The sequence below is a fragment of the Chenopodium quinoa genome, unplaced genomic scaffold (assembly GCF_001683475.1).
Source record: "Chenopodium quinoa cultivar QQ74 unplaced genomic scaffold, ASM168347v1, whole genome shotgun sequence".
Lineage (NCBI taxonomy): Eukaryota > Viridiplantae > Streptophyta > Magnoliopsida > Caryophyllales > Amaranthaceae > Chenopodium > Chenopodium quinoa.
Window position 1 is genome coordinate 1,159,320 of NW_018745177.1, and position 15,113 is coordinate 1,174,432.

General features: G+C 31.2%; 1 protein-coding gene across 1 annotated transcript; it reads right to left on the minus strand.

The window, feature by feature from the left end:
• Positions 1 to 270: 270 nt before the first annotated feature.
• Positions 271 to 5,857, minus strand: LOC110710752 (dehydrodolichyl diphosphate synthase 2-like). The gene is made up of 3 exons (XM_021889088.1): positions 5,454 to 5,857; positions 2,394 to 2,452; positions 271 to 842 (listed from the first exon to the last, which is right to left on the minus strand). The coding sequence occupies exons 1-3, from the start codon at positions 5,808 to 5,810 to the stop codon at positions 401 to 403; spliced, it is 858 nt and encodes a 285-aa protein (XP_021744780.1). The 5' UTR covers positions 5,811 to 5,857; the 3' UTR covers positions 271 to 400.
• Positions 5,858 to 15,113: the final 9,256 nt, after the last annotated feature.

The following is a 15,113-nucleotide window of genomic DNA, read 5'->3' on the forward strand; positions in this document are numbered from 1 at the left end:
AAAAGATCAGACATGACCCCACAACTCACTCGTGGACAAACGTGATGGGCTAGAACTACTTGTGGAGTGAATTAATGAAACTGCTAATCCTTAGTAGTAGTTTAATTTGACTCCCCAACAGTTCCCTTTGTATTTTATTATTTACTTCATTTCTTCTATCCACGTATGCCGAAGCAAATTTTTAAGCAGTAATATCAATTATCAATAAGTATAAATTATAACAGTTGAAAATTAATAATCTATTACTAGATGATTCCATACTCGCAAGACTAAATCTCTTCTTATTTATAAATTACAAACATTAATCAAAGTAGGTCAAATAAATATGTAAAAAGTGTAAATAAAGCAAGTAATAAAATACAGAGAGAGTATAATATAATTACAATTGATTAAACAAAATTTATACTTTGCCAAAGCGTCTCCCTCTTTGTTGAAATGAACGTAAAGCCTCAATAAACTCTTGTTTTCCAAAATCAGGCCAAAGTGTATTAGTGAAGTACATTTCACTATAAGCACATTGCCAAAGAAAATAGTTACTTATACGTAATTCGCCGCTTGTTCGAATGAGCAAATCCGGAGCAGGAACGTCCGTTACCTTAGTTCGAAGATGTTCCTCAAACAAAGACTTGGTTATATCTTCGGGTTGAAGAAGGCCATCCTTAACTTTGGTAGCAATAGTTTGACAAGCATGAACAATATCATTTTGGCCACTATAACTTATTGCTAAAATTAGATGAATTTTGGTGTTGTCTTTTGTTTTTTCTTCAATAAGTTGAATTGCTTTTTGTAAGGAATTGGGCAGTAAAGATGTATCACCAATCACTGAGATTCGTCCTTCATAACTGTTTATCAATATAATCTAATTAATTCAATTAGTATGTCGTTCATGCAGCAAGCTCTAAGGAAAATCATGCTACATTCTAATTAATTCAACTGTGTAGTTGTGTACAAGGAAGCTAATTTTGATACACCAATTATTCATATTGGAAAACTTTCATGTGAGAGGTGTATAGAAAACTAGGCTCTTACAATAAGTGGGCCTAAATCACTTTTGTAGTATGCCAAAATCATTTCCCTATACACAATAGAATGTAACATGTTTTTTTTAGGTGTTTAGAGAGTCACAAGAGCAGGATGAGAATCGATCCAAAGATCTACTGGAACCGGAAAGGAAGTTCTAACGTGTGATAGCCACTACTCCATTTAGTCAGATCAAGTGTCGTACAGAAACATAATTATTCAATGAAGTACCTGATTAAAACATACTACCTCCGTTACAAGTTATGTGCAACAATTAGACATTTTTCCTCTCTGCTTTATGTCAAATCGTTGCACATAACCTGTAACAGAGTTAGTAATTTAAGGGTAAGGTTAACTAACACTTGTTAAATTAAAATAAGTACTTGGTTAAAATTTTGCCACATTGTTAATAATTGAGTCAAATTTTAGGACTTCGATAATTAATTGTCACTGATATGATCTACTATGTACCTCCGTGGCTCCGTTAAATGTTATGTGCAACTTTGGGGTATTATTTGTGAGATATAAAATATTCTAAAGTTGCACATAATATTTAATGAAGGTAATATAAGAAAGAATATGGTCAAATCGACTTAAAAAGAATATTCAAATATATATTTTATTCATCAATTTTTATTTTTGACATTGGTGAGAAAGAATGGTATGTAATAAGTTCAGAAAAATCCTCTAAAAATAGAACTCCTATCCAAGAGTTATTTGATAGTATTTTCTTGGACATGAATGGCTTAATGAGGTTAAGGGCCTGTTCACATTTACTTAATTTCATTTCAGCTCCAATTAGTTCAGTTTAGCTCCAATCAGTTAAGTTCAGCTCCTAATTTCCATCTCTCATAAAATATTCAGTTCAGCTCCAATCAGTTCAATACTACAGCTCAGTTCAGTAAATGTGAACAAGCCCTTAGTCAGTTAGCCTTATTTTTGTCAAATAAATTTAGATCATAATTTTAAAAAAAGTGTTATACATAACCCTATACATTTTTTTTGAGGCACAAATCAATGTAATTAATGAATACGAAGTTACATAGCCCTATATAAGAATTAAGAAGCTAAAAAGAGGAAAGCATTAACACTTCGTATAAGATTTACTTCGTACTCATTAATTACACTAAATTGTGCGTGATTTTTTCATGCAATCCTAGATATTTACCAAACAAGAAAAGAAGTCAAAAGCTTAATTGTACTCCTAAGGACTACATATAGCACTACGCTAATTATATATTTGTTAAGTTAAAGAAAAATAAACGCTAATAAAGGTCAATAAGGGGCATCTAACTTCAATTTACAACTAAAAGAAGTGTTAATAAGCTCAATGCTTTGAACAATCATTCGAATTAAGAGGACAGAGTTCATACCTACGAGAAATTCGTAGTAAATTTTGCTCCAAAAGCTCCAGCAAGAAATCAGTTTCCGCCTGTTGAAATATCAATAATGAAAACAGTACTTATTTGAACACCCTAACCGAAATTAAGGTTTTTTTTTTTAATAAATAAATAAATAAAATAAAATTTAAAGGCTTTGTAAAATTTACCAATTTACTTCAATTATCCTCCAACTAATATAACAAGTTCCTTGCAGCTTAATTATAATAATTATGTTGCATGCCAAATCCCTTTAAATGTTTAATTTCATTTTGAGTGGCTAATACTCCCTCTCTCCGTCATAAAATTAAATTTTGAGTTCATATGCTAAAAATTTGAAAGCTTTGGCCAACAATCTTACTTTCTAAATAAAATGTAGTCATACAATTATAAGATATTGTTATATACAACTAATACAAGTATGTATTAACGTATAGTTTTATAATACAGAGTATCAAATAATAATAATAATAATAATAATAATAATAATAATAAATAATAATAATAATAATAATAATAAACTTGCATGATTAGCTCCACATAGTCTTATTATATGTACACTTGTTGATATACCGATGACTTTGTTACGAGGAAAGTGTATTCAAGCTAAGACTATCTCCAGTGGTGAGACTAGAGGGAGTTTCTTCAGAAGGGAGAGAGAGCATTTTTTTGCAAAGGATACCAATAAATTGGTATCTAAACTTAGCAACTCCGAAAGAAAGTTGCTAAATTTAGATAATCAACTTTGAGTCTCATTTGAAAAAAAGTGTGGCCCTTATCTATATTATAATATGTTTTGTAATTTATTTAAGTTTTAATTTTATTTTTTTTTCTAAAAAAAAAATTTAGGGTCTGTTCACATTATTGAACTGAGCTGAACTGAACTGATTGGAGCTGAACTGAACTGAGATGAAATTAATATTTTATGAGAGAGGGAAATTAAGACCTGAAAAATGAACTGATTGGAGCTGAACTGAAATGAAATGAAATTAAGTAAATGTGAACATACCCTTATAATATGATTTGGTGGGTCATACTTTGAAAGTAACAGGCTCTGATACCATGATTAATTAGAGAGGAAATAAAATTGAATGGCTTGTATTGCTTTATTATATTATTCATCAACAGGTTGAATGTTTATACAATACCTAATCTCATAAGATAGGAAACAAACTTCATACAAAATATATCATATATTCTAACGATATATTCACTAAATATTATCTTAACATAAATAAAACTAAATATATTATTCTCTTTATGATATCTACGGAAAATATATCACACATATATTTTTCGATATCTCATATCTCTAACAGTCTCACTATTAGGAAATTAGATGTCACGTGAATTGCTAAATTGGGAAGTAGGGGTATCACCATTGAAGATAAAAAATAACTCATTTTCTTTTTCAATACTCAAAGTTGAGTTTCGCCATTGGAGATGATTTAAGGGTGATGTAGCATATTTAGGGTGGTTGACTGGTTGTACATTATTTAAAAAAAAAAAAAAAAAAAAAAAAAAGGAGTGGTTGTACACTTGTAGTTGTACATTCATTACTCCGTAATACGCGGTACAGAATTTGATGCTGGCTCATGCTTCACCTTACATAGTAAGAAAATCCACGTGTTTTGTCTTCTAATTTTTATTGAACGAACTACGGAGTATAATACTAAAGAGTTCCACTCATTAAAATTCACGTGGTCAAAGTAAAATCAATTAGCATGAAAGATCTTACTATTATATTTCTTTTGAATAAAATTTTCAAATATCAAATTTATATAGTTTTCACTTATAAATAGGTTTGTTTGGTAAATGGTTTTTTTTTATTGTTTTTTGGCTTTTTTATTTGGTCAAACAATCAAAATTTGTGTTTGGTAAATGGCTTTTTCAACTAACTAAAAAGCTGGCTTTTAAGCCAAAATGAAAAAGCTAGTTGGAGTATCTTTTGGCTTTTGGCTACCTAAGTTACTAATAACATCCAACAGCCAATTTTACCAAACATGTTTTTAGACTAAATAAAAAGTCAAACAACCAACAAAAAAACAATACAAATAATCAATCAAACCAGCCAATCAAAGCAGTGACAGCCAACAGCCAGCAGCCCAATTGCCAAACAAGATAGTCGACGATATTCATGATCAAATATGTTTATTGAAGAACGTACGTGCAAATGCAAAATTATTAATTTTTTTTTGTTTTATTATGTGTATTTGTTTTGTTTTATTTTATCACGCTTGTCAATCTATAATTTTAATTGTAATTTTTTTTTATTAAATTATACTTCCTCCGTTCTTTATTACTTGACCCGCTTTGACTTTTACACTATTCACCATCCCTTCTTTGACCGTCTTTTGTAAATAATATGTAAGAAAAAATATATTCATGTATGATTTTTTTTGTATTAGTCTCAATAAGTACTATCATAATATATAACTTTTATAATTTTTACTTATGAAGAATTTAAGTTATTGATCGTTAAAGTTTTGCATTGGCAAGCGTGATAAAAGAAACAGGTCAAATAAAAAAGAACAAAGGAAGCAGTTTATAAGAAAAAAGTTACCATATTATTTATACTTTACAAAGATGCTATATGTCCAATATGATTTCTCATACAGTAACACTATTATTTATTTATTTATTAAAAAAAATTAAAACAGAGTACATGAGTAGTTCAAAGATCAAAAGTCAAACTATGTCATGTAAAAAAATAATTGATGAAGTATTAAGTTGAGAGTTGTTCTTTTCCTCACAAAAAAAAAAAAAAAAAAAAAAAAGTTGAGAGTTGTTCTTGTTGTCTGAAATAATAACCTTTAGCTCTTTAGGTAAGCTTAATTAGCTTGCAATAATCTTGCATGAACATATTTTCCTCATTTCAACTAATCTAAATTTATGGCTCAAATTTGAACTGCCGTATAAGCTAAAGAGTATTGATAGTTCTTATCAAAACTTATTTCATCGAATATTGACCTATACTAAATAGGCCGTCATCAAAGTAAAAGTAACACGGGGTAATAAATTAAGAACCATAACGCCAAGAATTATACAACTCACCTTAGGGCGAAGCCAATTTTCCGTGGAAAACACAAAAAGTGAGACAATTGGAATTTTCCAATTGCAACACAACGAAAGAAAGGTATCTAAACTCTTAACTCCAGGGATGTAACCACCGATAGGGCTAAGACCTCTTTGCTTAGCCCACCTCCGATTGCCATCCAATATCACGGCCAAGTGCCGTGGCATTAGCTCGTGTCGAAGCTCCGTTGGCAGCTCCGTGTCGTTGCCATCCATATTAGCCTGATCATCCTTGAATAGTATTGATCCTCCTAAAAACATTTTCACAAATGGTATTAAAATCCAACTAGGGATTATTGCCATGATCATTGACATAAGCTTTTGTAAGATGTTCATTTTGTCACTTCTTTTTTCTCTTTCTTTGAGCGTTTAATTTATGTAATAGTGTAATACTACGACCCTACGAGTATATGTGCTGTAGTATAAGACTACAAATAAGATAGATTATGTAGTTACTTTTAGCGGTACATACATTATTAATTATTTTTTTGGTGAAATTTATAATTTAGTTGCATTGAACGTTAGATCTGAGTCATGTGTGAATTGACTTGTCAAGCTGTCATACACATTATTAAATAGCATAATACTATTATTAAGTATTATTAAGTATTGTACCAAGTATAATACTCCGTATAAGAATCAAATCCCAATGACTTTGCTTTATACTCCGTAGTTTATACTCCTCTTTGTGTCGAGTACGTAATATAAAATCCCAATCTCCTCTCCTACTATAGTATGGAGTATCAACTACGATCCTAATGACACCAATAAAGCTCAGTGAAGTTGTTGGGAAACTCACTTTGTGATTTTGAGGTCACAAGTTTGAATTCCAGTAACTAATACAAAATGCTTGGGAGTAAGGGGATTTACTTACCTTCCCATCTACTCTCACTGCGTCGCTGAACCTGTGAGAGTTATCGATTTAGTAGGATCTTTAATCTTACTTCTTTTTTTTTAAGGAAAAAAAAAAAAAAAACCTGCAATCCTAATGACGATGCTCTATTTAATGAACACAAAATTTTTGGGTTAACTAAGGGTATGTTCAGTTTAGCTTAATTTCAGTTCAGTTCAGCTCTAATCAGTTCACTTCAGTTCAATTCTAATTAGTTCATTTTATTTCCTAATTTCCTTCTCTCATAAACAATTCATTTCAGCTCTATTCAGGGCATGTTTTGTTCCACTTAATTTCAGTTCAGTTCAGCTCCAATCAGTTTAAATCAGTTCATTTCAGTTCAGTTCAACTCAGTTCCAAATTTCCTTCTCTCATAAACAATTCATTCCAGCTTTATTTAGGGTCTGTTGTGGTTAGCTTAATTTATGTTCAATTCCTAATTTTTTTTCCTCTTATAAACAATTCATTTCAGCTATATTCAGTTCAGTTAGGCCCAATCACTTCAGTCAATTTTACAAATTTTTACCTAGACTCTAGGGTAGGTAGAAGTCCCTACACCCCCTCCCCACTGTATAACCCTATACTCTTCCCCACTACATCCCTCCCATCCTTTATCCACCTCTTACAAATTATTGCAACTATCACCGCATCTTATCCCCAAATTATATATCTATTTATCTTTATCAACTCTAACTATAGCATAGTCCGTCCATTTCTGGCGATTTCACCGCCATTCTCTTCTTCTCCGGCGATATTCTATAACTCGTCCCGTCTGCACTATGAGCTCCGGTAAAATCTCAAAATTGATCACTTTAAAACACTCGATTTGTATAAAGAATCTCGGATCTTCGAAATTAAATTTAGTGGCAGTTTCAGTCGTGCTTCTAGTGGCAACAGTTGTGGTTATGGTGGTAGTCGTGGTTATGCGGCGGTAAGCGTATTGAAAGCAAAGAATTAAAAGAAGGTTTTGACTACATGGAGTGATGGAGTAAAAGTAGATGTGGAAGATGAAATTCCATCGCATCATGACAGGGTAAAGTCGTATCCCCTAATAAAAAATAATTACCTAAATCACTAACTAAAGTAGATAGGGAAGTAGGGTCGATCTCCACAGGCAAACAAGTCTTTTTACTCCTAATTAATTATTATAATCTAAATTATTTAAGTAACCAATATTTATAATTAAGTAAGAAACTAAACTACTAAGGTTGAGAATAGGAAGAAAACAATATATGAAAGGATTTAGGGCATAGGTTCACCAATAAATAATACTCCAGGGTAAAACATAGTAATCAATCATTGACATTGCATAAATAACATGATTAACAGGCTCTCGCAATTTATTAATCAAAATAGATCTAACAGGCTCTCGCAATTTACTAGATCTAAGTTCTTATTGAAAAAAAAGCCTTTAATATCAAATTAACATCTGCTCGATTCATCAATTTAATATTGCTATACTTTTACAAGCCGCAATTGTAAAACGTTAAAACAATTCAATAAGAAATTATCATGCAATACCAATAATCAATAATAGTCAATCATCAATGCATCAATTAACCAGATTGTAAAGGGCTCTCGCTACATATTACAATCACACAAATTTACCGGTATTAAATCCCATCCCTCGAATCTTGACTTAACCATTTATAAATTAACTTGCCTATTGAAACTAGACCTAAACATTAATTCTCATCTCTCAATTCTTGAATCAATATTGTCAAACTCATGCATAAAAGATAGGCCTAATCTAGTCACAGAGAATTAAATCAATCAAAAGGAAGTTAAACTAGCATTAATAATCAACAACAATAATTTACCCCTTCATATTATTTATTAGATCCCCATAAACCCTAGAAATTAAACTACTCACACATATTAAAAACTAAACTAATCAAGGTAATAAAATAAATCATGATGAAAGGAATAAAATAAACAACTAAGATTAAGGGAAGAAGAATCGTTACCAAAATAAATCTGGAATTAAAGGGAGAATTAAGAACAAAAGTTTAGAGAGAATTTAGGAGAGAGAAAAAATACTAAGTAGAGAGAGAAAGTCTAAGAAAGAAGGTCACTAATAATTCCGTACAAAACGTATTTAAACCTCCCCTAAAATAAGAATTAAACCTAAACTAATCAGCTTCTAAGAAAACAGGCGCCCTAAGAAAACACGCGCCCGATCGGGCGAAGGGCCGCCCGATCGGGCCCGCCTTTTTTACAATGCCCTTTACTGATGTGCCGCGCCCAATCGAGCTTAGTTCACCCGATCGGGCGCACCTCTTCCTTGAGGGTCCTTATGCGCGCAGCCGCCCGATCGGGCGTATACTTGCCCGATCGGGCCCAGTCTTCTTCTTCGAGGCTTGAACTTCGATTGGGCTAGATTTCTCGGCCCAATTCGGATTTCCTCTCGGGTCTCGAATACTTGGTCCAAATGCCTCGTGATCCCAATTACCGAGCCCTTAATCACCGGCTCTCACCGATCCTGGGCTCCGAAAGTGGTCGTGTCCTTCTAGCATCCGTAGTCGATCCAATAAAGCCCGGGAAAATGCTCCAAGAGTGCAATTTCCTGTAAAATACAACTAAAACTACGAAAACACTAGAACACACAAATTAGTAATAAAAGTGGCCCGAAAGAGCCAAAAACACTACTAATAACGACCAAGGGACGGGGATAAAACACTATATAAACTAGACATATCACATCACCACCACCATGGATCATTTGTCACTGAGAAAGCATGGAAGCTTGAAGGATTTGGCTTGGTGATGGGGCTAGAATATCGAACAAAGGAATTTCGAAATTGTTGGCAAACTTTTTATTATTGAACATTTAATATTTTTTAAATGAACATTTTTTTAATGGTTGTAAAAATGAACAATTATTTATGGATCGGAGCATTAAAATAACCTATATCGGTTAGCGTATCACTTGCAAATTTATTCATTGACCAATGAAAACAAAACATCTTTCAATTAAAAACTAAGTACTCCATATCTAAAAGTTAATAACATAAAAATAATAAGATATGCTAATTGTAAAATATTCAATAATATGCAAATGAACATTTAGTATTATGAATATGTATTATTTTAATGTTCATTTTTATATGCGTAAGTGTTCATTGTTACATAATATAACAAATTTTATAAATATAACTAATACAATACATGATATAATAAGTGTTTAAGTATCAAAATGAACCTTTAAATATATGTAACTGTTCATTTAAATAAAATGCATGTAATTGTTTAGTATTAAATTATCATGAATAAAAATAAAATGAGTATGTATCAATATGAAAATGAACATCTGTATATAATAAAAAAAATTCAATACTTTTTATATTAATTTATTAGAAAGGTTGTTTGAAGGAGTTCTAAAAACTTTATGAGAAGGAATTTGTAAATTAGAAATAATCATATTATCAGCTTTCATAATTTACATATATATTTGTCTTTTAAATTGAACATCCTAGTATATTAAAAATGTACATATTCATATTAGACAATTGTTCAAGAAAATGTTAAAAAAAATGCTAAATCATTACTTCAAGTTGTTTAGATTTCTGAACATTTTTTATTTTATTTATGAACATGTTACTTTCCTAATATGAACACTTTATAGTGTTTAGGATGGAGATCATCCCATAAAAGGTTGGTGTGTCACTAACTCATTACTTTATCCATTTTACTCTTAGAATTTAAATTTATAGTATTAATTTAATAATTTTTTTTGTTGACAAATTGGCTGGCAATTTGGGACATCTTTCCCTAAGATTTTATCATTATTTAGGTAGGATTTATCAATGAAAAAGAGTAAAGAATCATGTTAGTAAGGAGTACGGTTAGGATTTATGTTGTAATTTTGATTGTAATCTTATTATTTGATTGTTGCCTTTTCAGTTTTGTACGTCTTATATGAACATCTATAGTTGTTATTATATTGCTAAACCAATTATTTTTATCACCTTGGTGTGTCATTTAAAAATAATTTTAGTTAAAAAAAATGATCACTTGTGTAATAGTAAATGTTCAATTATGTTTACTGTATGTTTCCGTAGTAAACTATAAGTTTATTGTAGTCGTATACGAAAATATATGTTGTACTTGTGAATTTCAATTATTTTCATTCTTTTAAAGACGCTCATATAAATTTTAACTAGTGAACATAGTTTAACATTTGTTATTCTGTTTTGTTGTAATAATGTTCAATTATGCAATTATAAATGTTCATTTATATATACACTTGTGTTTATGGAATTATAAGTTGTACATGTAACTTTTAATGATTATCACTGTTTTGTAGTTTCATTAATAATGTTCAGTTATGTAACTATAGATGATCATTTATATTTTTACATATGGTAATTTTACTGTAATTGAATAAATGCATTATTGTAATTGACCATTATTGCTACTGTATTTGTTCATTTATTACATGTTTAATTATTGCAGTGGGAACAGAGGATGCTGTTATTTTTGAAGAAGTAGGTCACTTTGATTTTTGGGGGAAACAATTTTCTTCTGAAGATGATGCTTATGAAATGTATAATGAGTATGCTTTTATGAAAGGTTTTGGGATCAGAGTTGGAAGGAGTAAGAGGCGAAGGGATGACTCATTTTTTATGAAAGGATTTATTTGTTCTAATAAGGGTTATAAAGATAATAAGTGTAGAAATATTAGGTCCTATGAGAAACTTGATAAAAAACTGAATGTTTAACTTTTGTACAGTTTCCTATTGATCGTTCAGGTGTGTTTATGAATATATAGTGTCAAATATTCTAATATAGTTAGTGAATGATGGTTCAAAGTTATCAAAAACATATTAGTATTATATATATACTATTTAAATGTTTGTTTTTGAAGGATGTGATTTGTAATAATACTTTGGGAAATAAAAAAAGTTTATAACCTTCTTATTAAAATCAAATAGAAATTGTATATCACCAAAAATTAAAATACTGAATATTAAATATACAACTCAATTCTACACATATTATTATACACAATGAATTCTCGATCCAAAATCGAAAAACTCAAGCTAGTGTTATTGGTTGATGTTGCGCAAATCCATGCATTCTTGATTTCCTTATTTTTGTCGTCTTCCTTTTTTTTTCCTTGCTATCGTGTGGTGTGACTCACTATATCCACGATTCTTTGTTTAAATTATAGACAAAAACAAGAATTGTTAGTTAGATTTGAGCAAGAATAAGTGTTGAAATGAACCAATTTTTATATGAATATGAAAATATAACAATTGAAATGATCGATATGGAAATGAACATATATTAATATATAAATGAACATTTATATGTGACGAAATGATCATCTATTAATATGGAATGAACAACTATTAATACAATAATGAACATATTTACATAATTGAATATGAAAATGTACATCTATTAATATATAAATGAACATGCATTAGTTTAAAAATGCCTATGAAATATATCAATCAATGAACATGAAATATGTACGTGAATAACTCTTGAAGCTATCAATATGTGATTTATCATACATGCATCTGAAAAAAAAAAAAAGACGGACATATATTGAAACTCAAAAAAAAGTGAGTATTTGGGGGAAGGGGTGTTAAACGATGAATTTAGGGAGGAGTGTAGGGTAAGATGCCTAGACTAGAGTCTAGACATATATAATTAGATATAAGGGCTTTACAAGATGATATTGGGTCATGGATCACGGATAACCAAGAGATTAAAAAAATTTGTAAATATTTCTTTAGTAATCTGTTAAGGTGGGCCAAATTTACAAGCACAGTCCCAAGAAACTACACTCACGATGGAAGAATGGTTAACGAGCCTGCCAAGACTCTTAGAGGCCCAAAAACCTTTATTGAATCGACCCTTCTAAATTAAGAAAGCGGTGTTCGCCCCACATTCGTTAAAGTCTCCCGGCCCAGATAGAATTCCATTTGTTCTTCCAAGAAAATTGGCATTCCATAAAGACTGATGTAATAAATGGACTCCATCACTTCTTCATATCTGGGAGAATGCTTAAGGAAACAAATATGACATAACATTACTCTCATTCCGAAAACAAAGCAACCAAAGAGGGTGGATGAATATAGGTCGATAAGCCTGTGCAATTCACTATATAAAGTAATTTCTAAATGCATGGTGAATATATAGACTAAAATCCATCCTCCCATAGTTGATTGGTGATTTCCAATATGCTTTTCTTCCGGGGAGGCTTATGGTGGATAATTGCAACGTAGCTCATGAGATTCTTATAAGGGTCAACGGTAAAAAAAGGGTGGAAGATTTGAGGATATTTTGATCTTTGATCTTAGCAAAGCTTATGATAGAGTGAGTTGGGAATTAGTTAGAAAAATCCTAGTAAAAATGGAGCTTCCACTAAGCTGGATAAAATGGATCTTTCAATGTATCTCAACGGTCTCCTATGTTGTTCTAGTGAACAGAGAATTAGGTGAGATTTTCTTACCAAAAGTAAGGCTAAGACAAGGAGATCAGCTCTCACCTTACTTATTCATTCTTGTGATGGAATACTATCGAGAAGATTAAATGCTCTTCAACAATCAAGAGAGTTGCAGGGAATCAAGCTAGCTAGAAGAGCACCTCTAAAAAACCACGTGTTCTTCGCAGATGATGCACTTCTTTGTTGTAAATCTACTCCATCTTCATGTAGAATGATAAATAAATAAAAAAAAAACTTTGGATGACTTATGTCTAACCTCGAGAGAGGTGGTAAATGCGAACAAAACCTCAATTCTATTCAGCCTAAATATACCACCAAGATTTGTCAGATTACTAAGACAAGTTCTTAAAGTCAAGAGATGTAAGGAGTTAAGCACCTATCTAGGATGCCCTATGGAGAAGAACATGCTCAAAGTTAAATAGCCTTGTGGATAAGGTCAAGAACAAAATCTCATCTGGCGGGATACTGTAGACACCCATTTGTGTCTCCCCAAAACCAAACCCAGTGATGAGTGCCTTTCACGTCGAATCATAATCGAATGAAACGAAAGTGTGGAAAGGTCTAGTGTTGCGGAAAGTTTTACTTCTTTTCTCTTCTCCCTGATTTTGAAAACTTTATTTTAAGAAAACAGCCAATCCAGTTTGGTTGTTCCATGATATGGGTCCAATAGTGATGTAGTTGGATGGGGCTTGCAAAGACCTTTCCAACGATATATTATAAGCCCAATTCCGATGAATATTGAGGAAGTTATGGCCAATTTACTAAATTGGGCCCGGTTTGAGCTTTATGTACGGCCCAATGATCTAGGGGAGGGCCTAATATGATTTATCATTTCTAATGCAATTAGGAATGGTTTTGGTCTTCTAGAATATTCTAGAAGGTTCTTTTCATTCCTAATTCAATTAGGACTTTTCAGAGTTTTAATCAAGATCAAATAGCATTTTTTCGAAGAGATTATATTATTTTATCTTCCAGTACGGTAAATTTATCAGATTTTCGAAAACGCGTTGAAATTAAGACTAGCGTCCAACCCCAGGCCTTGGCGCCTGGAACCAGGATTGGCGCCAGACGCTAGCCATTGGCGCCTGGCGCTAGCCACTGGTGCCTGGCGCCAGCTAGCCAGGGTTGGCGCCAATGCTGTTTTGTGATTTTCAGACTCTGTTTTGTTAAATTATCTTTTTTGGCTGATTTTCTCTATAAATATCGTATTAAAAACTCCGTTTTCATTCATCAACTCTCTTCATTCACAAGTTTTCATACACCAATTCTCCTCATTCTTAAGTATTCATCTACAATTCATTCATCATCTTTCATCAATTCTCAACAATCAAGTATTCTTTAGCATTCAATTCTTTCTTGCTTTTTAATATAAAATTCCGCATTCGCAAGATCTAGAAACACTTAGCCATATTCGAAGTTGCCTTCGCCCTAGACGTGAAAGGTTTTAATTTCTGAGGGTTTGGTCCCAAATCTCTCTTTCAATTATTTAATTTAATTGTTTGTTTATTATTTTCCTTGAAATTACTAACGTGTGTATTTTGTTATTAGAAAGAGGTACGAAGCATCAAAGTAAGTACTTTAATTGATTAATTGATATTATGATGTAGAAATCATGTTTATATTGTTATTATGATATTCCTAGTATCATGTCTAGGATAACTTTAATATTAAGTATGATTAAAAGTACGATGCTTCCTATGTTCTTCCTAATATTTATGATTGTTAGTATCATGTTAGGTTTAAAGATTTGATTTTTATTGCTTAGTGACATGCTAGGGTTTGTTATTAATCTTGTTAGTATCATGCCTAGGATCTTGCTATTATTATGCTTTAATATTAACATGAACATGATTATGATTATATTATTGTTATAATTTATGATGATTATGAATATTATTATTATTTTGATAATGATTATTTTATTTATAATTATTATTCATGATGTTGATTATTTATTATGTTGCTTGATACATTATTTATTGTTATTGCTTGATCACGCCTTTTATGCATTTTTAAAGGGAATTGGTACTTGTAATCGCGCTTAATAAGATAATTAATAATCTTGTTAGGGTTAATTATGATTATAATTCAAGTGATCGCCAATAATAGTTTATTTGTGCATTAAATTCAACCAACATAGATTAAACAGGTTTAGGGTTAATCCTATTGATTGCATGTTAGTCAGAAAGCGCACATGAATACGATCAGAATAAAGTAGAGGCCTATTATTAGGGCACGTTCAATCTCTTTTAGGTTGGATTTGTACCATCATCCCCGAACCCTTATT